The sequence below is a fragment of the Hyaena hyaena genome, unplaced genomic scaffold, assembly GCF_003009895.1.
Source record: "Hyaena hyaena isolate Hyena2069 unplaced genomic scaffold, ASM300989v1 scaffold_33, whole genome shotgun sequence".
Taxonomy (NCBI): domain Eukaryota; kingdom Metazoa; phylum Chordata; class Mammalia; order Carnivora; family Hyaenidae; genus Hyaena; species Hyaena hyaena.
This window is the reverse complement of record NW_024080666.1, coordinates 857,131-884,543: the sequence shown is the minus strand read 5'-3', so window position 1 is coordinate 884,543 and position 27,413 is coordinate 857,131. Positions and strand designations below refer to the sequence as shown.

Sequence of the window (27,413 nt, the reverse complement as noted above, 5' to 3'; positions counted from 1 at the left end):
GCTGCCTAACCTGAGCCCCTTAATCCTAAGGAACTAAGTTACTCTGGTCCTGGATTTCTTCATCTATAAATTTTGTGTAATAATCCCTGCCTACAAGAGAATGGGTAAATAAATTCTGGTAGTTTCATACAGTGAAATACCACCCAGCAATAACGAAGAATGAACTACTGACACATGCCGCAGGATGGACGAATCACATAGACATTGTGTTGAGTGAACAGACACAGAAGACTGTTCTGTGGAGTCTTCTCTGCATGAGGTTCCATTTGTATGATGTTCAAGATTGGGCAAAACTAATGGATGGTGCTACAAGTCAGAACAGTGCTCATTTCTGAGGGGACACTGAATGGGAAGGGACACAGTGCTGGAAATGTTCTAAGCAGGTGGGGTTACACAGGAGCAAACATGAAAATATTCACCACACTGTGCACTTTCCACATTTTACTGTACGGATGCTGTATCTCAATTATGAAAAGAGAAAAATCCCTGCCCAGTGACCAAGGCTATGGTGAGGACCACATAAAACAAGACACACTTCTAAAACACCAAATACATATGAATTGTTATTGTTAAGTAATAATAATGCAGATGACAGACGTTAGAGCTTCAAGAAAGAAAGCCATACTGTTCTAAACCAGCACTAATGTGACTAGGAATAGAAACTGAGCACCTCTGGGCTGTTACATGATTTCACTGGAAGGACATGATACGTATCGTGGCCTATGAGATTCTGATGCTGAGTGATAGTATGTGGCATGTGTTGAGTGCTAACCTTGTTTGTCATTTCATTTAATTTCCTAACAGTCATAGCAGGGTTGTCCCTGCTGCCCTCAATTCTTTGACCTTTCACCTGACCTTGGATGTCAGTAGAGCATCCAGGGTCCAAGTCTGAAAGCTACTAAGGCCCAGCAGGCACCCTGTTGCCCATCACCCAGTGGTGCACCTTCTTCTCCCTGCAGTGATTGGTCCAAATGATTACATCTAATAGTGTTAACCATACACTCAAAACCGCACCCTTAGTGGGAAGGGATGTAGGGTGGTCTGCTCATAATGCATGCCCGAGGTGGGTACACAGTTACTGAAATTCCCTCGGCAATTTCTGTTGAGATTTGGTGGAATTTACGAGATTTTTCCTTTTTCTTATTCATAAAATGGGTCAGATTCCCCAACTGAGTGCAGTCTACGTCTGACTATGACCTCCCTCCAACAGACTCACCTCTAAATATCCTCTGCCCTCTCAAAGTCTTTTGCAGTCCACGTGACCTCTAAGTCCGGCTCCAGTGCCACCTTTTCCCAAAAACTCTTCCTTGAGAGCCTTAGCCATAATAAACCTCTCCCTTTTCCAGAAACCCAGAGTAGCCATGGCGTGGCTTCAAAGCATGTCTTGGATGATACCACCCTCCTCCCAGTCACCAAAAGCTCCTCCTCCAAGTGCTCCAAAGAAACACAAAATCTGAACAAAACTTGTGTGCTGGTATTCAAATGCACATTCAAGACATGCTCTCTATGCCTGTCTTCCAACCTGGTACCTCCCTTTGGCCAAGCTGCATGGCAATTCTGGAGCCTTTAAAAGAAGGCTAAGCAGTAAGTCTCTTCTACACACTTGATTATATTTGACACGGCACTATCATATGTTGCCTTGTATTGTTCTCACTTATTTCTTTCCCCAGGTCTTGATCTTGGACAAGGCTAAACTCCTCAACAGAAGAAAACTGTTATCAGCCTTATATTATTGTGTCCGTGGGACCTCGCAGGAGGCTTGACAGAGCCAAGAGAGCACTAATTACTAAAGACTTTGAGTTCTCTGCTGAAAACATACTATACTTTGTACATTCAGCAAATTAACTTTCTCGTATTATTTATAGTAGTATTGCCGATAGTCATAAAGAATAATCGTTGGCGCTCTTATAATTGCATTTTTTATTGATTTCTCCAGTTGTTAAAGGCAATTTATAAAAAGCCAATTGGGCTTTAAACTGTACCACTTGCTATTTTCCAAGGTAATACTCTACTTTTTCATTACATCTTTAAAAACTGTACTCAGCACATTTTGTAGGCTGATGAAATAAACTTCTCGTCTGTAGCATGTATATCAATAAACACGTTTCACTCCAGTCACACATCTCCCTGGTGTGGGATTAAGTTATTTCTCATTCTGTTCAAAAAGCAATTGCAGTTTATTTACATACCGGATATTTAGTGTTTGCCATGGTCTTCCTAGGGTTGATATTAACCCTTTAGGCTTTGGTTGGTATTAACCCTTTAGGCGCCACAGGGCCACATCCTTCATCCGAAACCCCTTGGGCCAGTTGTGTTTTGGAACTCTCAGTTTTTTTGGATTTCAGACAGGTAGTAGAATGCCTAAGCCATAGATTTTATAATACTCTCAGCAAGCACTGGGGCCGTCATCAAAAACATTAGTAGTTCTTTAGTAAAACCTAGCAAGATCATTTTAGGTCTTTCACACTTGTTTAGGTCAGGTTTCACTGGTATATGAATGAGGGTTAGCGTCTGACTTTCTGGTTTCCACGCTTTTTGGATGGAGCAGCTGTAGGTGAGCGTTGGTGGGCTGGTCTGCCTTCTGCTGTGTCCACGGATCAGGCCACCAGTTTTGCGAGAGGTTCTGGGCACCAACGGCAGCACGCATCGCTCATTCATTCGGGCATCAGTTCAAGTCAGCAAACATTTGTGGAGGAGTATCTATGTGCCGGACCCGTCCTAGGCCCTGTGGGAGGATTTTAAGGGGAAGAAGGTTGGGCTCTGGATTAGTTTGCCTGGGAAGTCAGAACCAAGTACCACAGGTTGTGAAGCTTCACCAACAGACATTTATCTTCTCATGGATCTGGAGACTGGAAGTCCATGATCAAGGTGCCAACAGGCTGCTCGTTTCTGGGGAGCCCCCCCCTTTCCAGCTGTAAGATGGTCACCTTTTCACTGCCTTTTCTCTGTGCACACAGACAGGAAGCAATCGCTGGTGTCCCCTCCTCCTCTTATAAAGACATCGGCCTTGTCTGATGAGGGCCCCACGCTTATGACCTCGTTAAACCTAATTGCCTCATGAAGGCCCTGTCTCTGAATAGTCACACTGGGAGATAGGGCTTTCGGATATGAATTTGAGGGGGACACAAGTCGGTTCCTAGCAGGCTCCTTCCCTCAGAGAGCTCCAAGTCTAGTGGTGGACACAGGCCAGGTGACAGCTATACTGCCACTGTGATGAAAAGAAAAGAGAAACAAAGAGCTGGGCCCAGCAGGGAGCAGGGCCCCTTCAGGGAGTGGGGTGGGCCCTGAGGGGGTGGGATGGGGTTATGGAATAGACGTCTGAGCTGGGCTCTTGGCCAAAGACAGGCTGTGATCCCACAGGGCAGGACACCCTGAAGCAACACTGAGTAAAGGCATAGCATGGGGAAAAGGTGTGTGTCTGTTTAGGGATGGGTGACAGCTGCGTTCTTGGTGCTCAGAGTTAGAGGTGCCCTCTGTGTGTTGGCCCCTGGGTTGTTTGTTTCTTCACTGAAGGCAGAAACCTGTTAGTTCAAAAGCCCTCCTGTGCCGTACTGACATCTGATTATTTTTTTAACACTTATTTATTTTTGAGAGACAGAGAGAGACAGAGCATGAGCAAGGGAGAGGCAGAGAGAAGGAGACACAGAATCTGAAGCAGGCTCCAGGCTCTGATCTGTCAACACAGAGCCAGACGCGGGGCTTGAACCCATGAACTGTAAGAATATGACCTGAGCTGAAGTCAGAAGCTTAACCAACTGAGCCACCCAGATGCCCCTTAATTATTTTAAAAGTAGATCGGGGGCATCTGGGTGGCTCAGTTGGTTAAGCTTCCGACTTCGTCTCAGGTCATGATCTCACAGTTCAGGAGTTGGAGCCCTGCATTGGGCTTTGTACTGGCAGCTCAGAGCCTGGAGCCTGCTTCGGGTCCTGTGTCTCCCTCTCTTTCTCTGCCCCTCCCCTGCTCGTACTGTCTCTGTCTCTTTCTCTCTCAAAAATAAACATTAAAAAAAATTTTTTTAAATAGCCCAGACACATACATTTTTAGCCGGTTAGAGACTGCCTGCTTTACATTCCCCACAACACCCCACCCAACTGCTGTTACTAAGATAGGGCTTGCTGTAGTCAAGCCCCACATTGCCAGAGCCCCTTTGGAGTTCTCTGACCCAGAGACTTCCCACTGTGCTGGGCAACATCATCTGGACATGTGAGCCCCACCCTGATCCCCCTTCACCCCGAGATTTCCTTTGTCCCCTATCCCTTCTCCCTACTATCTGGGTCTCTTGCTGTGAGCGAATAGCCTCTCCAGGAACCCTGCTTGAGCACCCCCACCCCGCACTGAAGCTTGTGTTTGCTACTACCATCTCTTGGTTGTGATTGTATCTTCTTTCCTTCACTCACCCCAAATCCACCAACCTCTGCAGAGAGGCAGAGGGGAGCCTGCCATCAAAGGGGGAGGGGAACCCTTCCTCAGTGACCAGAAGACCATGAAGGGGCAAAACGCCTTTCATTTCAACCCCACGCTCTCCACATCAAGCTGGCTAACCTGTTTCTGGCTCCAGGTAGTCACTCACCTGAAAGCCCTAGAATTGGTCTCTGCATCTTGAGGCACAGCAAAAGCAGACGTGCGCCATGGCCACCAGCCTTGGGTGTCTGTTCAAGATGTGAGTCTTTGAAAATTCTAGCTCCCCCACTTGGGAGACAGAATGCAAACGTGTTGCCTTGCTTTTAGGAGCCCCTTGCCGGCTCTATGCCAAAGTCTGTGGCTACTGGGAGTTATAGACACTTCCTGTCCAGATCTGGGAGCTGTAGAATGGCCAAGTCTTGCTACCTCAGATGGCACCTCCCCGCCCAGCTGCCTGCCTGCTTCAGGTCTTACGCGGCCTCTTTGTCATCAGGGTTCTCTGGCTCCTGATGGTCAGCTCTGGTCTGCTGCTGACCGCTGTAGGTGTTCTCTGGGGCTCGTCTCTCTCAGCCTGGCCTTATCCTATTTTGGTCCCATGAGGCCTTCTTAGGTCTGGGTGCTAAGGAATCAGAAAGAAGGCTCCATGGTCACCCTTTCACCCTGGCCACTGAATCTTCCTTTCTCTCCCCAAAACAAATAAGGAAGTATTTTCTGAGGATGTGCTCTGGACAAAGTCTTGTGCTAAAAGCTCAGGATCATCTGAGATGTCCAAGACTTGGCACCTGTTCAAGTATCTCAGTGCCTAGAGAGCACACACACACACACACATGGAAAATATGTACACACACAAGAAGTATAGTTCCCGCTGTGTGCTGCAGGCCAGATGAGAAGTCTTCATAGCTTCTCTGGCCTTGAGGCGCCCCATATCACTGCTTCCCTCTGCTCCCTGGATTCCAGCGGTGGTTCTGTCTGGGGCACCGGGGGGCGCCTCAGGCGCATACCCCACATGACTCTGCTTTATCACCCAGGGCCTACCCACAGCTCGAGCCCCCCAACCACCACAGGGGAACCCCTCAACAAAAGAGGGCAGGAGTGGGGTGATAAGTGCCCCGACATCCACCTTGGGTGGTACATACCTGTGAGACATTCTCCACAGATCCTCAGAAGGCCCCCAGGTGGAAGGAGACCCAGTGGCCTGCAGTGGTAACCTTCCTCTAGCACATTCTTGTACTGGGTCCTCCTTGCTACTCTGCGCATCCCAAACTTCTACTTCTGGGACCACCTACCAAATAACCTAACTGCAGCCAAGTCCTCATAGCGTGAGACCCTCCGTCATCTATCAAGTGAAGGATTTGGACTAGACACTCCTTCAGGTCCCTTCCAGGCCTAGAAGCACCTCGGTTTTTAGGCAAGAAGTGCATCCCAGGCAGTTCCACCCAAAGTCATCCAGCAAATTAATGGCCCATGGGGCAAGAACCTAACATGAAACTGTCTCGTTATGTCAGCTTTCCCAGAACCTTATCTATAAAGCCATTTCGAATAAAAGTCCCACATCACAATGCTTGGAAGCACTAAGTTAATAACGCTCAGCCTCTATCCAAGACACACGTCTTAGAACTTTACAGAAATGAGTTTATACTTGGAGGCAATTTTGGGCTCCTGGAGGCCTCGTCCAACCAACAGCTTCTCGGGAGGCATAAACTGAATCACATCTTTTTATTTTAATCTTTTCTTATTATCTCAGGGACTTCCCTATATAGGAAGCTATTCTTTTTATTAAATGAAATTTTCATCTATATTCTGAGAGACTGCGCAGTTTATATAAGGTAATCAAGATATCAGAAGGATGCTTTAGATAAAGACAAACATTCATGCCCATGTGTAATTTATCGAATATGTATGCATAAGTGTACTTGATGGATTTGCACCAAAATGCAAACATAGCAAACATAAAGCTGTGGATAGAGGCTGAAAAATGATGGAAATGGAGTGAAAATAGCCTCATGCTATACTATTGCCTAGACAGCCAGGCTTGAAGGGCATATTGGTTGATTAAGAGTGCTTTGATAAATTGGATTTTGGTAACAAATCATGATGTTATATGAAAAAAGTGCTGAACACATAGATAGGAGATTGGGGGGGGTTGCTTTATCATTTCCAAAATAAACTAAAATATTTGTGATAGATGTTTATGCTCTAAAAGCCTATAATTCATCAATTTTGACCTGTTTGCGGGGAGGCGGTGAATCAAAGAGACTAAAAGCATAGACTCTGTATCCAGACAGAGTTCGAACCACCAACGACTAACTCTGTGATTCTCCCAGACACCAAAGTTCAACAATCCAAATCGGTTCAGACACTAATTATCTGCAGTTAGTGCAGGCCCCACAAATTAAAAGCTCAGTCCCACAGGACTGCCTTTGCCCGATTTCCAAGGCCAATCACAAGTCCTGGGCCACCTATACCTCTGACTAACTGGCTACAAATTGTGAATTCCTAGAACCCCCTCTTCTCAGTTTTAATAATTGGCTAGAACAGCTCACAGAACTCAGGAACACTATTTACATTTGCTGGTTTGTTATAAAGGATTTATCTCAGGAACGGCCAGAGTAGCCGGGTAGGGCAAAGCATAGGAAGACACAGCGTCCATGCGTTCTCAGGGTGTGCCACCCCCACCCCAGCCCCTCCTGTGTTTCCCAACTGGAGCTCTTCGAACATCAAACATTGTTATTCGAGGGTTTAGATACAACTCAATCTCTAGCCTTTCCCCTTTCTAGCTTCTTATTGTCTTGTTTATAACAAGCAGGGAGGGCCTGCCAAGGACAAGATCATTGTGCCCACATTTTTTCAATTGTGACTGGACGGTGGGCACTCAACTGTGGACTTCATTAAATGAAGTATAGTGTGCTGATTAAAGGAAGTGATGGTCCCTCTATATGGGGCTCTGCAGACCTTTTCTGGACTGATTTTATCTAGTTCTGAACATCCTGTTTTAAATAAATCTGGAAATGTGACCAGTGACCACTAGAGGGCAAGCCGACGATGAAGGGTCTGCAGTGCTCGGACCAATGTGAGATGTCTACCTGGAGAATGGCGAGACATGAGCCTCCAGATATTAGACCCAGTTTGTAAAGATACAGAAACCAGCACTATGACCAATGGTAGGTATATCAGGAAGGATGACCGCTTTTAAACTCTTAATGGAAGCTCAGCACATATACAGGAAACTGCAAAAATCTTAAATTTTTTTTAATGTTTTATTTATTTCTGAGAGAGAGAGAGAGAGACAGCATGAGCAGGGGAGTATCAGAGAGAGAGAGGGAGACACAGAATCTGAAACAGGCTCCAGGCTCTGAGCTAGCTGTCAGCACAGAGCCTGACGTGGGGCTCGAACCCACGAACCGTGAGATCATGACACGACCTGAGCCGAAGTCGGACGCCCAACCAACTGAGCCACCCAGGCTCCCCAAAAACTGCAAAAATCCTAAACGTACAGCTTGAAGAACTTGCTTATGGTGAACACACTGAATAACCACCACCCAAAAATCAAGAAACAGAACGTTAATACCCAGTAGTCCCTCTCCAGGCACTCTCCCCAAAAGGATAATCACCTAATTTCTAGTACCAAAACTTAGATTCACTTGCTTCTGAGCTTCTCATAAGGACTTATTTTGCTCATCATTAGGTCTATGATGCTCATCAATGTCGTTGCATGCAGCAAAGTTCATTCATTGTCATTGTGTATAGTTTTCCATTCTACTCTGGACGGGCATTTGAGCTATTTCCAATTTGGGCTATTATGAATAGTGCTGCTATGAACAATCTTTTTTCTTTTTTAATGTTTATTTATTTTGGGAGAGAAAGCAGAGTGGGAGCAGAGAGAGAAAGAGAATCCCAAGAAGGCTCTGTGCTGTCAGTGCAAAGCCTGATGCTGCGCTCGATCCCATTAACTGCAAGACCATGCCTTGAGCTGAAATCAAGTCAGACACTCAACCAGCTGAGCCCCCCAGGTGCCCCTAAAATTTATATATATATTTTAAATGTTTATTTTTGAGAGGGAGACAGAGCATGAGCAGAGGAAGGGGCAGAGAGAGGGAGACATAGAATCCAAAGCAGGGTCCAGGCTCTGAGCTGCCAGCACAAGAGCCCAATGCAGGGCTCAAATCCATGAACCATGAGTTCATGACCTGAGCTGAAGTCAGACGCTTAGCCGACTGAGCCACTCAAGCACCCTTTTAAAATTTATATTCTTTTTTAAAATTTTTTTAAATGTTTTATTTCTGAGAGACACAGAGAGAAAGAGAGAGAGAGAGAGAGAGAGAGAGAGAGACAGCATGAGCAAGGGAGGGTCAGAGAGAGAGGGAGACACAGAATCTGAAACAGGCTCCAGGCTCTCAGCTGGCTGTCAGCACAGAGCCTGATGCTGGGCTCGAACCCACGAACCGTGAGATCATGACCTGAGCTGAAGTTGGACGCTTAACCAACTGAGCCACCCCGGCACCCCTAAAATTTATATTCTTAACATCACCAGTGTATGAGAGTTCTGGTTGCTCGATATTCTCTCCAATACTTGTTTGCCTGTCATTTTCATTTTACCCATTTCATTGAGTGTGTAGATTCACGGTGGTTTTAATTTCATGGTGAGTAATAACATTGAGCACCTCCCTGTTTATTGCCCATTTTCTTAATTCTCTTTGTGAAGTGTCAATACAAGTCTTTTGCCCATTTTTTCTACTGACTTATCTCTTTCTTATTGTAGCAATTGTTATATATATTCTGGAAATGAGTTCTTTGTTGGATATATGTTTTGCAAACACTTCCTTGGGGAGATAGATTCAGTCTGATATAAAGAACCTCCCTATTTTAATGGAAGAGTGCAAAGAGAGCAAGATGGCCACAGATGAGAGATTGAGGGAACCTTGAATGGGGGGGATGGGTCTGATACTAATACCCACATGTGTGTAACACTCTATAGTTAATCAAATTACATACACATTCTAGACTCCATTTGAACTTTTATACAACCTGGCTAGATAACACTGATGTCTGCTCATTTTTAAAATTCCTGTTTTATTTTTAAGGCTGGCTTCCTAGGGGTGGCCCTAGGTCACCATAGCTTAGTGCTCAGTGAGTGATTAAGCTTATAAGGTGTCCACCTTTTGCTGATGGATCTGGATAAGGGCTAGGGAACACACTCAAAGTTTAGGCCATTTGCAAATCTGCCCCAGCTTTTACCTGCTGTATGTGCAAGGCCTTACATTTGGCTAAGGATCCATAGACTACTCGGACCTACTCAGGTCTTTCATGAGCAAGCATGTAGCTTTATGCCTACACAGCCTTCCAGACTCCCAAGAATATATGGAAGCCCATCCAAACATCAAAGTCAGTATGGCTGGCATGTTCCCCAAATCTTCCTGTAAATTTCTGGCTGGTCTGTCTGTTGCTTGTCCCAATCAGTATCACAACCTCAGTTTAGCTGTGATGTGAGCCTTCCCTGACTGCCACTATAATTGCTATTATTTTGGGGCACCTGGGTGGCCCAGTCTGTTGAGTATCCAACTCCTCATTTCAGCTAAGGTCATGATCCCAGGGCCATGGGATTGAGCCCTATATCAGGCTCTGTGCTGACAGCATGGAGCCTGCTTAAGATTTTCTCTCTCTCTCTGCCTCTCTCCCCCACTTGCACTCTCTCTCCCTAAAAACTTTTTTAAAAAATCACTATTTTTACCATGCCCCAAGTGTGGATTTTTCCAAATCCTCCTCCCAATCACATGAGCTGCAGCTGCAGTGGGGCTGGTCCTCACAAGCCATGTGGCCCTGGTGCAACTATTGCTTCACGTGCCTGAGGGGTTATGGCAGTGGCTCAAGGCCAAAATGCCATGGACGCCCACCATTCTTACCAGGGCTCAGTAGGTTCGCTTGGATAAATGCTTCTCAATCTGTTGTATGCCTTTGGTCAATTTCCAGTCCTGAAATGCTGTTTTTGACGATGGTTTCCATTCTATCATTGTCATTTTGAGAGAGGTTTTCCAGAGCTCCTTACTCGGCCATCCCAAAACTTCCTTCCTCTCCCTTTGAAGGAGACTCTCTAGAAGACCCTATAATACTGTGTCTGCAAGAGGGTCCAAGTACCCTATTTGTCACACAGGGTAGCCATGGTTCAGGGTGGAAGGAGACTACGCAGGGGCAGAAATACAGGGGAGAGGATCATTAGGGGTCATCCTGGAGGCTGGCTACCGTGCTGGGTTATTGTGATCACTCCTTAACTGAGTCTGTTCTTGTCTATTTTGCCTAACGTCTCTTCTCAACACAGCAACCAGCAACTCTCTTACATCTTATGTACTCTTCTGCTGAAAACCCTATTAAATGCTTTTCCAAGTAAAAGCCAGTCTTTACCATGGTTCCAAGGCCTTACATCACCCGGCCCTCACTGCCCTTCTGATTAGTCTTCTACCACTTATCACTCTCTCCTCACTCACTCCATTCTAGCACAAATGTTAGGTCTCAAATGCACTAAGCAGACTTCTGCCCCTGGGCCCTTGCACTGGCTCCTTCCTCTGCCTGGGATGTTTTCCTTCAGATAACCATATGGTTGGTTCATTCAAGTATCAACTACTCAAACTGATCTTTGAGCACTCTTGACATTTCCTGCTTTATAACACTTAACACACCGCCTCATTTCTTCCACCAGGACGTAAGCTCCACAAAAGCAAGCGGTTTGTTCTGTTCTTGCTAAAGTCTGGGATCCAGAATAGTGCCTGGCATATGGAAGGGAAATATTTGTGTAATATCTAAATAACTGGGCTAATGAAAGTGGCTCTTAGGCCCAGCTCCGCCCTGTTAATATGGTGAGTTATGTATATAAGACAAAAGAGAAAAGAGGCAAGAGGAAATGGGGGAAAGAAAGCATAGCTATTAATAAATGAACGAGAAATGGAGGGGTGGGGATAAGTCAGGAAAGTAACTGTGTGATATGAAATAGATCATTCAGACCTGTAAGTCTATAAAGCCTAAAAAAAAAAAAAGGCATGAAGTTTAATTTGAAGGAATAGCATTGTGTGGAATTATGCAGACTCAGAGAAATAAAGGAAAGTTTATTTGTGAGTTGAAATACTGTAGTGAAAAACATTAAAAGACTGAGCAAAAATATATTAACATTTGTGAGACTACGGTGGGAGCTGATCCGGGCAGGCCCTCCGCATGGGATGGGTGTTTCGGGACAGCACGGGATGGACTGACAGGATCTCCCAGATCTTGTCCTGGCAAATCTTGTTTGCTGCCACTCCTGCTTCAAACTCTCTGCGCTCCTCTTCCTTCTCTGCTTCCCGGGCCTGCTGCTGGTACGACATCTGCATCTCAAGTTGCTTCCTGTATTCCCGGGCCAAACTGGAGCGTCTAAGATATTAGAAATGTCACATTACAGAATTAACAAAGGTAAGCATTTGGATTCATTTAGGGCATTACAATTAAAATAGAATTTTTGAAGTCAAATTAAAATTCCAATTAAAATCAGGGTGAGAGGGGAAGAAAATAGATGCAAAATTCAATAATGTGTTTATTACACAATAATAATTAAGCTAAACAGAATATTGATTTGGCCCACTCAGAATATTTCCTGCTATCTGGAGTGAGTCCCTGGCCACTCTCCATCCCTTCTTCCACTCTTCCCCAAGGAAGAAGTGACTTTTCTTTTTTAATGTTTATTTATTTATTTTGAGAGAGAGAAAGACAGAGAAACAGACAGAGGCAGAGAGAGAGAGAGAGAGAGAGAGAGAGAGAGAGAGAAGAGAGAATCCCAAGGAGGCTCCACACCGTCAGCATGGAACCCAACACCCGGACTCCATCTCACGAACTATGAGATTATGACTTGAGCCGAAATCAAGAGTTGGACGCTTAAGGGGCGTCTGGGTGGCTTAGTCAGTTAAGCGTCCGACTTTCGCTTAGGTCATGATCTCGCGGTTCGTGGGTTCAAGCCCCGCGTCAGGCTCTGTGCTGACTGCCAGGTCAGAGCCTGGAGCCTGTTTCAGTCTGTGACTCCCTCTCTCTCTGACCCTCCCTGCTCATGATGTCTCTCTCTCTCTCTCTCTCTCTCTCTACTAGAAATAAATTAAAAAAAAAACAAAAAACAAAAAAAAAGAGTTGGACACTTAATTGACTGAGCCACCCAGGCACCCCAAGAAGTGACTTTCCTAATAGTAACACTGGAACAGCTAGCCTGCCTGTTTTCCACCCTGTCTGTCAAAGGGCCATGCACCTGCTGGAGACCTGCACTGGTCTGGCACTGGTGGTGGCTGGGTACATAAAGGTGCCTCAATCCGATCAGTATTAACTAGACAATTTCCTCCATATAAAAGCCACATTTTAAACATATAAACTACATTTTAAATTTTATAGTGTGAATGTAAAATTGACCATTTAACAATTTTTAAGTGTAATAGTTCAGACGTGTTAAGTACATTCACATTGTTGTGAATCAGATCTCTGGGATGTTTTCATCTGAAACTCTACACCCATTAAATAATAGCTCTTCCTTTCCCCCTCCCCTCAGCCTCTGGCAACCATCATTCTGTTTGCTGTGTCTAAGAGTTTGGATACTCTAAATATCTCATATAAAGGAAATCATAGTATTTGTCTTTTGGTGACTAGCTTATTTAACTTAGCATAGTGTCCTCAAGGTTCTCAACCATGCCGTGGCATCTGACAGGATTTTCTCCCATTTTAAGGCTGAATAATATTCCAATGTATATATGTATCACATCTGGTTTATCCATTCATCTGTTAATGGACCTTAGGGTTATTCCCACCTCCTGGCTATTGTGAACAGTGCTGCTATAAACATGGCTGTGCAAGTAGCTCTGCAAGGTCCTGCTTTCAATTATTTTGGATATATACCCACAAGTGAGATTGTTGGATCACAAGGTATTTCTATTTTCAATTTTTTGAGGAGACTTCATACTGTTTTCCATAGCAGTCATGCCATTTTACAATCTATAAGCCACATTTTTTATTATCAGCTTTTATCAGAAATAAAGCTTTTATCATAAAATAAAGATGCATATGCCTCTGTAGCAGATCCCATTTTCTGATGGCCACAGTAATATCTCCCCTCCATCTGCTCTCCTGAAATGTGAACCTCTATTCCCCTTATCAACAGGTGGGGCTTATGTCTCCAACCTTTGAATCTGGATAGGCCCAGGGACTATTTTTATGACCAGTAGAATAGGACAAAAGTGATGCTATGTCAGTCCTAGGCGTAGCCCTTACCTGGCCTGGCAGCTTCCCCTCCTGCCCACTGGAATGCTCACTATCCGAACTCTCCCTGTCAGAACCAACCACCATACTGGGAGAAGCCCAAGCACATGGACAGGCCACATGAAAGTGCTCTGGGTGGTAGTACCGATGAGTTCCCCAACTACAGTCAGCATACACTGCCCAGTATATGAGAAGGTATCGGAGGAGATCAGGGCAGTTGAGCCTTCACATGAAGGCAGCGCCCGCCAACATCTGACTTGAACCACGGGAGGGACCCTAAGCAAGAACCACTCAGCTGAGCCTTGTTAACCAGAGAATCATGAGAGATAATCATAACTCACTTTAAGCCAGAAATTTTGGGATATTTTGTTATTCACCAATAGGTAGCTGTGATTCCACACACACTTCTTTTTCTTCTCTCTCAGTTGGTTCAGAGGTTGGGCAGTGAAGAAAGTTGCTACTTGTCAAGTCTCCCTCACATTTCCAATGATAAACTTTTTTTTAACACTGAGAAGACCTCCAGAGCAGAGGCAGTAGCAGGGAGTCAGTAAGGTAGGCCAGATATTAAAGCGAGTGCCCCCAAACTAACAATAGGCTCAGCTGCATAAACCATAGTCTTTCTAGAATGAAAAGAGCTTTTTTTTCTATGCATCAGGTGAGTGTGAAAGTCAGGGAGAGGCACAAGAGACAGGAAGGGTGACCAGCAAGTAGAAGAGCCAAGTCTTCCTCCGCCACACTGGTCGCCTGAGTTGGGTATCGCGGTCATCAGTGGGCAGGGAGTGCGATGGTCCAGGAAATGCTGCAAGGAGGCCTCTGCCTGTTTCCGCCACCAGAGCTTGATTGTGGTGATCAGAGGGACAGTTAGCAGAGGAGGGCATTGGTGTTTCCTAAACCACTTAGAACATTTGTTTTCCCACCTGTGAAGCTGCAAAAATTCTCCTGAGGACATTTTGCATGAACTCCTGCCATTTCTGCTAATCCAGCTAATCAAGCCACACTGTGTTTCAGGGTTTTTTCATGGGGGAGGACAGTCTTCTTGTTATTTCATTAGGATTTGATATTGGGGCCTATTTTTAAAAAATTGTTTCTAATGTATTTTATTTTTTAAGATGTTTGTCCAGTTTAATACTTAATGTCTATAGTCACAATATATACAATAGCAAGACAATTTAATTTTACCAAGATGGTTGGTGCTTATTTTTATATGAAATTTTGTAAATTGACTTGAGCTTTTAAGACAAATGTAATACTGATGTTAAAAAATGTCAATAATGCATGAATAATGTCACATTGCCCTCTTTCTATGTTAAAAATCTGCCTTTTTTTTTAGGTAGTAAACAATAATAAAGCAAACAAAAACATACCTTGCAAAATTCTCCTTCTCTTCACGGTTAAGTTCTTCAAGACCTTCATTTATACGTTCCTGTTCCATAGCACGTTCTTCCTGTTCTTTTGCCTTTCGTTGCACTGAGAAAGACAAAAGCAATTTTTGCTAAACGACCTTCTTCAGACAAGACTTGCTGCCATCCCTCTGGGCATCAATGCCATCCTCCCTTTAGAGAGGCAGAGCCTACAATCACTGACTGCATCTTAGGTCAGTAAGGTAGAAGTCATCCTCTCCATCACAGGAACAAGAGGATTTAGGTTTGAATGTGCTGTGATCTACACAGATTTTTTTTAACGTTTTTCATTGCAAATCTTTGATCAGCCTTTTCAAGCCAGGTTGCCACTGTCAGAACACTTCTCACCCTTTTCTTCTTGAGGACAAACAGTTCTATTGTCATTTATGTTAATAAGAGAGTTTATGACAAAATATTGGAAAAAGCCTTAGTATATAATTTATAAGGTTTTTGCAAATTAAATTTTAAAAAATTAAGCATCCAGTAAGGGGAAAAAACAACAAAGAAAACATTCACAAAAGAATAAATACAACTGAGAAATATACATCTGAAATGTATGTATCTTTGGTCCTAAAGTCCATTTACAGGAACTTATCTTAAATAATCATATATGAGCCAAAAAGAACTACATACAGAGACAGTAAACTGCAATGCTAAAGTAGTAGTAAAAAGATTCAAGACAATCTGAAGGTCCATTGATTGTGTTTAGGTAAAATAAATTATCCATTTTTATAACAGATTTCTAGGCAGCATTACAAATTTTGTAGTTGAAGAAATATGACCTGGAAAAATAGGTGGAAAAGGCTGGCTCTAAAACAATGTATTTAACATGATCCTAATTTGTGAGAGGAAATTATATACATAGTAAAAATACTGGAAGGAAATACACGAAGTTGTGAATAGTAGCTATTACTGGGTAGTAGAATTATGGTTGATTTTGTTTAAAAATGGCCCCAAACTTTCCCTGTAGCCTCAATAGCTTTTAAAACATTTATCATGGGTAAATACAGAAATCTTTTTAGCTTATAAGCTTTCTTCTAATTTTCTTACAACTCCACCCAACATGGGCTTAATAATTTTCAACAGCTGTTATAATTCTTGGAGTGGAGAATCAGTGGAACCAAGATGAGCTTTCTCCTGCAAAGACAACCAGTGTGGAGTCTAATGGTACCCAATGGTAAATGTCTCCATCTACTGCTTCTCCGGTTCATTGGGCTGGACATGGAATGATGGAAACCTGGAGGTGGCAGTTCACCCTCTCAAGAGATATTTCCTTTTGTGACCAAGCACTGTTTGGAGCTGAGGGCATACAGAGGTATGCTAAGGCAGAGATTGAGCAAGCCACAGGGAGAGCCCCAGAAAGAGGATTTATTATGAATAAGGGGACATATTTGTGGAATGAGACATTTGAGCTGGCCTTGAAGGATCTCCAGGATTTCTCAAGATCAAAAGCATCATATAGGGAGGGAATTCTACTCAAGTAAAGGTCTACAGGTATGAAGGTACAGAGACACCTGCAGACAGAAAAGAGGGCCAGATAAAAGGGAGGAGTAGTATGTATGTGTGCTGTGCCCTACCTCCTCACTCTCCTTTATAATCACTCAGGCACACAGACCAACAGACATACTGCTCCTTTAACCTTGAAATATCTCCTATGTGACTGCTCAGAATCTGCTAGGATATAAAACTCTTCATATGTTTATATTCCATGTACTAAATTAGGTAAGTTCTCCAAGCCAGGGGTCTTAATCCTTCTTATATCCCTCATATCATTTTACATATAATACCTGCTTAGTAAATATTTTGGCTGCCATTAAGTTGAATTAAGGCCCAACTATAATACTAATTCATTTCCTTACATTTTTCTTGAACTTGAAGTTTTCTTGTACACATGACCTCATTCACAAGTTGTCTCCTTGCCTCCTTTTCAAGTCTTAGCTCCTTGTCCTTCTCAGCCAACTTCTTTTCCTTCTCTGCCTCTAATATTCTGTCCAATTGTTTCTCCTGAGCTCTTTCCTCCTCACGCCGCTGTGCCAAATACTGACGATATATCTCCTGTTCTCTTGCCATCTCTTCCTATACAACAGAGAGAATACCTCACATTGTTAAACATGTAGGTGCGATATGGTATGAGGATTAAGTTTTATTTTATTTATTTATTTTTTTTAATGTTTTATTTATTTCTAGGAGAGAGAAAGAGACAGCGTGAGCAGGGGAGGGTCAGAGAGAGAGGGAGTGACAGACTCTGAAACAGGCTCCAGGCTCTGAGCTGGCAGTCAGCACAGAGCCCGACGCGGGGCTCGAACCCACGAACCGCGAGATCATGACCTAAGCGAAAGTTGGACGCTTAACCGACTAAGCCACCCAGGCGCCCCAAGGATTAAGTTTTAAACCAATCTTTTAAAACTACAATCCCAATCTTTTAGAACTACATACTGACACATTTAGAGATGAAATATTATGTCGAGGGTTCATTTCAAAATATCTAGAGATGGTGGTAGGGAATGGGTGGGGCACAGATGAAATATAGAATGGCCGGTAGGTGGTGGTTATTGAAGGAAGTAAAAGGACACATTAGAGTTTTATTATACTATTCTTTGTACCGGTGCTTTAAAATACACTTTTTTTTTTTAATGTTTTATTTATTTCTGGGAGAGAGAGAGAGAGAGACAGCGTGAGCAGGGGAGGGTCAGAGAGAGAGGGAGTCACAGACTGAAACAGGCTCCAGGCTCTGAGCTGGCAGTCAGCACAGAGCCTGACGCGGGGCTCGAACCCACGAACCGTGAGATCATGACCCAAGCGAAAGTCGGACGCTTAACCGACTAAGCCACCCAGGAGCCCCTAAAATACACTTTTAAATAAGTTACTTCAAACACATTCCCAAAGTCTTTTTCAAAGCAGTTCCCAGATAATTTTCAATTATACAGCTTTTCATTTAGGTAGATTATGAAACTGTAAGCTGATAAACAAAGTAAGCCATTACTACTATGATGGCATGGTCTCTGACTAAAAGCTGAGTCACTTGATGCTTTGTAGCAGACATTCTCAGTCTGAGCTATGCTTTGGAATCATCTGGGAGCTTTAAAAAGTACCAAGAACTGAATCTTACCCTGACAGATTCCTGTCTAATGAACAGCCTTCAAGTTCCCAAAGTGATTTTAATGTGCAGCTAAGGCTGCGAACTAGGCTTTCTAATGCTAGCATTTTTAGTCAGCTTCTCTGTTGTTCATGGTATTATATTTGTGCTGTGTCATCCAGTCTCTGGTTTGATCTCTTTTGAGAATATCACAGATCTGAGGGAGGACTAGCAAGGTATGAACTGTACCCTCAGAATGGCTTGCATTCATCCTCTCATACTTGGGAATAAATTTAACAAAAGAAGTACAATACTTATACTCTGAAAACTAAGACACCAAAATAATAAGTGGAAAGATATCCTACATTCATGGATCAGAAGGCAATATTGTTAAAATGGAAACTGTCTACATTTGGTCTACAGATTCAAAATAATCCCTATCAAAATCCCAAATAGATTCTACTCAGAAATCAACAAGCTGATTCTAAATTCCTACGGACATGCAAGAGACCCAGAAAAACCAAAACAATTTGAAAAAGAACAAAGTTGGAAGATTCACATTTACTGATCTCAAACTTACCACAAAAGCTACAGTGATCAAGACAAATAGATGTGTGATATTGGCATAAGGATGGACACATAGATTAGGAATAGAACTTAGAGTTCAGAGATAAACCCTCACATTCATTGTCAATTGATTTTGACAAGTGTACCAAGACAGTTCAATAGGGGAAGAATAGTCTCTTCAACAAATGGTGCTAGAACAATTGTATATCTACATGCAAAGGAATAAAGTTGGACCTCTGCCTCACACCATATACAAAATTTAACTCAAAATGGATCAAAGGCCATTTTGAGAGCTAAACGTATAAAACTCTTAAAAAGAAAACATAGAACCTCCGTCTTCTTGACCTTGGGGTAGGAACAGATTTTTAGATAGGACACCAAAGGCACAAGCAACAAAACAAAATATAGATGGACTTCAAGGGTTACCATCAAGAAAGTGAAACGACAACCCACAGAATAAAATATATATATATATATAATTTATGTGTGAGGGACCTGTATCTAGAACATATAAAGAACAATTAAAACTCAATAATAAAGACAAATAACCCAATTAAAAATTGGGGAAATGACTGGAATTGTTTTCTTGAAATTTCAAATGGATTCAAACAGATTTCTCCAGGAAGATATACAAATGGTCAATAAGCACAGAAAAAGAGGCTGAACATCATTGGTCATTAGAGAAATGCAACTCAAAGCCACAATACCAGATCACTTCAGACACACTAGATGGTTAAAACTGAAAAAAAAGACAGATAATAACAAGTGTTAACAAGCATGTGGAGAAATCAAAACCAGAATTCTTACACTGCTAGTGAGAATGCAAAATGATAAAGCCCACTTTGGAAAACAATTTGGCAAGTACTCAAAAACTTAAACATAAAGTTACCCTAGGACTCATTAATTCTACTCCTAGGTATATAACCCAAGAGAAAAACAACAAAAACCCCCCAAAAAACCTATGTCCAAACAAAAATTTACATAAGAATACTCACAGTAGCATTATTCATAATAGCCCAAAACTGCAAACAAATCAAATGTCCATAGACTGACAAATGGATAAACGAAATGTGGTATATCCATACAATGGAGTACTATTCAGCCATATAAAAGGATTAAGTACTCATACATGTTACAACATGGATAAACCTTGAAACATGCTAAATGGAAGATGCCAGTCAAAAAGTCACAGAATATGTAATTCTACTCATATTAAAGTCCAGAATAACAAATCTATAGAGACAGAAAATATATTAGTAGTTGCTTAGGAATGGGGGTACAGAGTGGGGAAGAGGGAATAGTGAGATAATAAAAAATTCTAAAATTGCCTGTGGGAACGGTTGTACATATCTGTGAATATACCAAAAACCACTGAAATGTATGTTTTATATGGGTAAATTGTATATTAATTACCTTAATGAAGGTGTTAAAAAACAGAATAAAATGATCTATGGAGATCGAATGGAGAACAAAAATTCAAGAGCAAAATCAATCAATCAATCAATCAAATAATCCAATTAGAAAAGGGGCAAGAAATATGAGAAAACTCATCACTGAAGAGGATATACAGATGGCAAATGAGCACGTGAAAAGTTGATTGACATCACAGTTATTATGGAAATATAAAAGCAATGAGATATCACTATATATCTAATTTATTAGATGTAGTATATCTAATTTATTATGTAGTATATATTACTATACTACAGTATAGCTAAAGTAAAAAAACAATAGCACCACCAAATGTTGGTGACGATATAGAGAAACTGAATCATTCATTCACTGTTGGTAGGAATGCACAATATTTGTGGGATGGTAAAGCTACTCTGAAAAACAGTTTGACAGTTTCTTAAAAAACTAAAGAAATTTACCCAAGGGATATAGGAGAGCTGATGCAGAGGAGCACATATACCCCAATGTTCATAGCAGCACTCTCAACAATAGCCAAAACATGGAAAGAGCCTAAGTGGCCATCAACTGATGAATGGATCAAGAGGATGTGGTTTATCTATACAATGGAATACTACATGGCAATGAGAAACAATGAAATCTGGCCATGTGTAGCAACATGGATGGATCTTGAGGGTGTTATGCTGAGTGAAATTAGTCAGGCAGAGAAGGACATATATCTTATGTTTGCATGTATAGGAGGATTAGGAGTAACTTAACGGAGGACCATGGGTGAGAAGTTGAAAAATAGTTGGGGAGAGGGAAGGAGGCAAATCATGAGAGACTCTTGAATGCAGAGAACAAACAGGGCAGATGGTGTCAGGGGGAGGGGAAGGGGAGTGAGGGGCAGGGAGGAGGGCACTTGTGGGGATGAGCACTGGGTGTTATATGAAAACCAACTTGACAATAAACTATTAAAAAACATAATCTGCTATGGAAGAAAAACAAACATTAAAAAAAAAAACAAAAACTAAACATGCTGGGGCGCCTGGGTGGCTCAGTCAGGTAAACAGCTGACTTCAGCTCAGGTCATGATTTTGAAGTTCATGAGTTTGAGCCCAGCATCGGGCACAACTGCCCTTCAGGGCATTTTTCCCAGAGAAACAAAAATTTGTGCTCACACAAAAACCTGTACCTGAATGATTATAGCAGCTTTACTCATAATAGCCATGAGCTGGAAACAACCCAGATGACCTTTAACAGGTAAAGGGTAAAAACAGACTGCGGTGTAATCATAGCACAAATACTCCTCAACAATAAAAAATAAACACACCACTGATACTTGCAACAACCTGGATGAATCTCCAAAGTTAAGCTGAAAGAAAATGTCAATCCCAAAAGGTTACATACTATATGATTCCATTTACATAACACTCTTGAAATGACAACATTAGGGAAATGGAGAACAGATAAAAGGGAAACACAAGGACCCCTTGTGGTGATGGGGATGCTCCATATCCTGACAGTTCAGTGTCACTATCCTGGCTGTGATACTAGACTATAGTTTTGCAAGGCATCATTGAGAGACACTGAATAAAGGGTATGTGGCATCTCTCTGCATTATTTCTTTCAACTGCATGTGAATCTAAAATTATCCCCAAATAAAAAAGTATAATTTAAAAAATAGTAGCAGACTTCTGGTATTCAGTCTGGCATGTAAGGAGCTTAGCAGTTGCCACTCTGTTGTCCTAACATCAAGGAAAAAGCTAACAAACTTAAAAAATCAAGAACTAACCTTAGATCCATAAGAGAAGCAAGGTCACAGGGCAAACCACTGCCCCCCAATTGGAGAGAAAGGTAAATACAGAGAATCACAACTGACCACAGCAGAAACCCCTGAGCAGCCACTTCTGTGGGAACCAGTGCTGGGGTAGGAAAACCTGTAACTGATGCACTGCTGGAGGCTCAGTGCGGACACCTAAGAACACTAAGGGGGCCCATCATTGAGGAGTGCGGGAGTCCACACTTTCCTGAGTTTCACCACCCAAAGCTCTACCAGGTTCTCATAGTGAAAATCAGAGAAAAAGCCTCCCATGTTTCTCGCAGAGGGAGGAGAAAAGGAATCATTTTGAAATTCACCAGAGCATTCTATTCTGAGGTTTGCTCCAGGAGAAATTATTTTACCAGAGCCTAATCTGCTGGGGTTTGATCCCAGCTTAACTGACCTGGGAGAAGGGAAATACCCAACTGCAGGGTCCATCTAGGCTTCCACGTGGAAAAAAAGGAAACACCATAATCAAGAATTCCAATGATGAGAGAGTCCAAACCCAAAGGCACCAGCTCTAAAGATCAAGGAAGAATCCCTTTCTTTGCTTGCTTGGATTTTTATGGCATGGAGCTGACCTCACCCTTCTATTGTACTTATTACCACAAAGGCTCAAAGCCAGTGGAACACACTAGATGAGGCCTGACTCCTTGGTAAGACTGGTATGATCCAACAGGTCTATCACTTCTCTAAACACAGCAACCCAGATCACCCAGATTTCATCTCCAATCATGAAGAGGCCCCAATTACCCCCAAATCCAGAGTATTCTTTTTATAAGGAGGCCTCCTCCAAAAGTACAAGACCATGCTCCTCCACTTTATAGGGACCTCCCATACTATTCAGGAGTCACTGGAAGGAGCAGACTTGATAGCCACATTGTGAAAGAGACGCTTATCCAGACTATCAGATTTTACAGTACCAAGGCAGCACAGAGTCCCAAGGCCAGCCTTCAGGTGCCAGGCCCTGCAACCCCCTTCCTGCCTCCTGGTCCTGGAGCTCTCATGCCAAAGCTATTAGGAAACAACGTCTAGGACATTTCAAATAGCAGGGGGCCTTGTACTGGCAGCTCTACCAACTGGGGATCCCCAGTGATCTTATATTGCGACAACCGTGAAGTAAGCTCCTGTCTTTAAAACAAGTGACTGCCTCACTACAGAGACCCATCCTAATGGCTCAGAGGCCTTCTGAGAGTCCCAAGGCCCTCTCTCTCCCAAACAACTCCCCTGGCCTGCAGGCTCGGCAGTCTTCCAGAGAATTACACTACAGACTTGGCAGCTACTCAGAGCTCATCCCACCTGCACAATCACCCACTTACAACTCTGGTGGTCCACTGGGTCCACATCACACATTCCTGGCTCTATTAGACACAGAAGCCCAAGCCCAAGTCACAGTGATTCTAAGCTCAGTGGACACCCCGCATTCCTCTGCAAGGTGCACCCCTACTGACCCACTGGAGCTCACTGAGATCCGCTCAACTAGCAGTGGAGCTCATACTTGCAGCTCCGCCCTGAGCCAGACCTCTAGCGTGTATAGTTGACCCTGAACAACGTGGACATACAAAATGGTACAGCCACTTTGGAAGACAATTTGGCAGTTTCTTACAAAACTAAACATACTTCTACCATATGACCCAGTAACTATGCTCCTTGGTTTACCCAAATGAGTTGAAAACTTACAGCCATACAAAAACCTGCAAACAAGCATGTACAACAGCAGCTTTAGTCACAATCAGTAAAACTTGGAAACCAAGGATATCTTCAGCAGGTGGCTGGAAAAACTGTGGTACGTCCACACAATGGAATGTTATTCAGACCTAAAAGGAAATGAGCTATTGAGCCATGAAAAAATATGGAGGAAACTTAAATGCCTATTACGTGGTGAAATAAGCAAATCTAAAAAGGCAATGTACTATGTGATTCCAACCTTATGACATTCTGGAAAAGGCAAAACTGTGGAGGCAGTACAAAGATCAGTAGTTTCCAAGGGTTTGCAGTCAGGAGAGGAATGAACAGGGGAAGCACAGAGGATTTGAAGGCTAGTGAAATTACTCTGCATGATACTTTTGTGGTAAATACATGTCCTCATTTGTTCACACCCGCAGAACATACAACACAAAGAGTAAACTTTAATGTAAACTACGGACTTTGGGGGACAATGATAGGTCGATATAGGTTCATTGATGATAACAAACATACTCTTCTGGTTGAGGGATAATGATATGGGAGGCTGTACCTGTGTGGGAGAAGAGAGTACATGGGAAATTTCTGCATCTTCTGCTCAATTTTGCTCTGAACCTAAAACTAAAATTAAAAATTTTTTAAAGGAACAAAAAAATAGTACCTATAGGAAAAGTACAACACCTCGAGGGTTCAATACAAATTTCAAAGAAACAGACAGCTGAATACATACTGGAATGCTTTTCTCTGCTCTCTGCCCAACCAAACTCTACATATCTTTTGAGGTCCCTTGAAGGCCACTTTCTCAGTGATGTCCTCCCCAGCTTCCCAGCACGTCATTCATTTCCTTCACTCTCATCCTGCCAGCACCACGTTATAGGAGTTCTCTAAATTCAGTGAGCATCAGAATCCCCTGGCGGGGGCTTGTTAAAACAGATTTCTTGCCCCTGCCAAGATTTCAATTTGGAGATTCTAATCCTGGAGCCTATCAATTTCTCTTTCTAACAACCTCTCAGATGATGCTGATGCTGTTAAGTTTATGGACCACACTTAAAAGTAGCATGGTTGGTGCATGGGTACTTCAGTCGGTTGAGCATCTGACTTCAGCTCAGGTCATGATCTCACAGTTCAGGAGTTCGAGCTCAGCTGTGCTGACAGCTCAGAGCCTGGAGCCCGCTTCAGATTCTGTGTCTCCTCTCTCTCTACCCCTTCCCCACTCACACTCTGTCTGTCTCTCTCATAAATAAATAAACATTAAAAAAAAAAAAAGTAGCATGGTTATGCTTCATTCTACCTGTGGCTGGCTTCTGTAAGACTGAAAGCTCAGCAAGGAATCTCATCCAGCACATAGTAGGCACTGAATAAATATCTTACCTTTTTTTGCTTCTTTTTATCAGCTTCATCCTGTAAGTCTTGAAGGGCCCTCTGCAGGAGCTTCATGTTCAAGTCCTGCTCTTCTCTGCATTCCTGCTGAATATGCTCTGTCTTCTCTAGGAGGGCTTTTTGCAGAGCAGCCCTAAGTTCCTGTTTTGTCTTCCATTTCTTTAGCTTATCCTGTTCATTCTCAAGTTTCACCTGTGCTTTGTCATTTTCCTAAGGTAAAACAATAATGAAGACAATGTATTGGTACAGTTGGACAAAACAAATACTTGCACGCATTTCACTTAAGAGATGAAAATCAAGGGTTTCTTGGAATTTAGAAGAACTGTAAGATAGAAAACTTGCCTTTTCATCTCTGAGTCAGCAATAAGGCTTTGTGTTGTATGTGATTATAAAATAATAAACAGTTATAGGGTTTAAAATGCAGAAAAATATAGAGAAATCACTTTTAACCTTGTACCCCTCCCCCACTACCACACTCAACATTTCAGTGTATTGGCTTTCTAGACTTTTCTTTGTATACCTGCAACATCTAGATATGGATCTATTATTAAACAGCAATAGGAGCTCAAAAATAGAAACGTGCACATCAGCTTAATATATATAAATTAAACTGTATGCATTTTGTCCTTTAAAAGTATTCTCCCCATTCCTCTTATTTTCTTATCTTTCTAACCCTCTGGGCTTAATTGCCTGGCCAATTCAAGCAGTTTTAACTGGGCACCAAGGCTGTTGGGCATCACGGGTTTGGTAGAACGTCTAGGTGTGGTAAAAACTGAAGCATCAGCCCTTCTGCCAGAGGCAGCTGAGCGGTCCTAGAGGGATAGATAAGTACTCGCTCAGCTAGAACAAGAGATGACGTGGCCATACGATAGTGTGCAATTCCCAATGTGATTTAACCGAGACTCAAAACAGCCATGATCGCCATGATCCCTGGTTTGTGAGAGAGAGTTATAGGCTAGACTTTCCCGGTAATGCCATGAACAGATAGCCCCAAACTGTGAGGGTCAAACGAAAATGTGAAAATGAGCTGCAGCACCTAAGGAAAAGCAATGGCTATCAAACATGAAAGCCAATGCAATAGTGGGACACACTTTTTTTTTTTTTTTTTTAAACAGTAAGCCTGATTACACGAGGAGGAAGCAATTAGCCAAATCCAGACTCTAAGATATGGGGGAAATGGGATGGGACAGGAGAAAACTGTTCAAGACTAAGAGATCTAAAACAATTTACCACGTCTTGGTTTCACCGGGGTGGTTCTGATGGTGCACCTATTGTGCAGATGTGATGCATTTATTGCTTTTCCATCTCAAATGCACCCTGGTTTGAATAAGAAACAATTACTCTTTCTAAAGAGATTCTGATCTAAATATCAAATAATTTAGACCATGATGGAAATCAGATGCTGATTATAGATCATAAAAAGGAATCACAGTTAATTTTTTTAGGTATGACAATGCCCTTTGTTGAAATGCACACTTGATACATATTTAAGGGGAAAATGACCTGCCTGGGATTTATGTTTTAAAACATAAAAACAGAGTGGGGTTGGGGGAGGTAGAAGAAACCAATGTGACCAAATTACAAAGCTGCTGAAACAGGGAGATGGGTAGATGAGGGTTCATTGTACTCTTGACTTCTGTGCATTTGAAAATGTTCATTTAAACATTAAAAGGGGTGGAATTTATATAACATTCTCAAAATTACAAAATGATAAAGATAAAGAATATATCAGTGGCTGCCAGGAGTTAGGGTCAAGAGAGGTTATGACTATAAAGGAGTAACTTTAAAGGAGTTTCTCTGAGGGGCACTTGGGTGGCTCAGTCGGTTAAGCATCCAACTCTTGATTTTGGCTCAGGTCATGATCTTGAGGTTTGTGAGCTGGAGCCCCGCATTGGGCTCTGTGCTGACAGTAAGCAACCTGCTTATGATTCTCTCTCTCCCTCTTTGCCCCTCCCCCAGTATCTCTCTGCTCCTCCCCCAACTTGCACATGTACTCTCTCTCAAAATAAATAAAACTTAAAAAAAAGTTTCTTTGACTGGTGGAACAGTTCTGTATCCTGATTTGGGTAGTATTTACAAAAATCTATACATGTGATAAAATTTCATAGAACCATACCCCTTCCCCCAAAGAGTGCATGTAGAAACTGGTGAAAGCCAAAGGTTTTACTATGTTTAAATAAATAATAACTTTAAATGAAGGTATTATACCAATACTAATTTCCTGTTTTGTTTTTTCAAGTGCAACTTATTTTTGCATGTTTATTTTTTATCCTGAGACTTTACTGAATTTATTGATTAGACCTAACAGCTTTGGGGTAAAGTCTTTAGAATTTTTTCTATATAAAACTTTATCATCTGCAACAGAGACCATTTTATTGCTTCCTTCCCAATTCTGAAGTGCTCTGTTAAGGACTTCCAGTACTATGTTGCACAGGAGTGGTG

General features: G+C 42.5%; 1 protein-coding gene across 14 annotated transcripts in view; it reads right to left on the bottom strand.

Annotated features, from left to right (window-relative positions):
- Positions 1-11,476: 11,476 nt before the first annotated feature.
- Positions 11,477-27,413, bottom strand: part of MBD1 (methyl-CpG binding domain protein 1) — a 50,390-nt gene continuing 34,453 nt past the window's right edge. For 13 of the 14 annotated variants that reach the window (XM_039228878.1, XM_039228879.1, XM_039228880.1 and 10 more), the window contains 4 exons: positions 24,963-25,181; positions 16,914-17,130; positions 15,019-15,121; positions 11,477-11,797 (listed from right to left, as the gene is read on the bottom strand). In XM_039228878.1, the coding sequence (XP_039084809.1) occupies positions 11,569-11,797; positions 15,019-15,121; positions 16,914-17,130; positions 24,963-25,181 (768 nt within the window). In that variant the 3' untranslated portion in view covers positions 11,477-11,568. Of the gene's footprint in view, positions 11,798-15,018; positions 15,122-16,913; positions 17,133-24,962; positions 25,182-27,413 lie in introns of those variants that run through there. The other variant, XM_039228881.1, reaches the window with a different exon arrangement.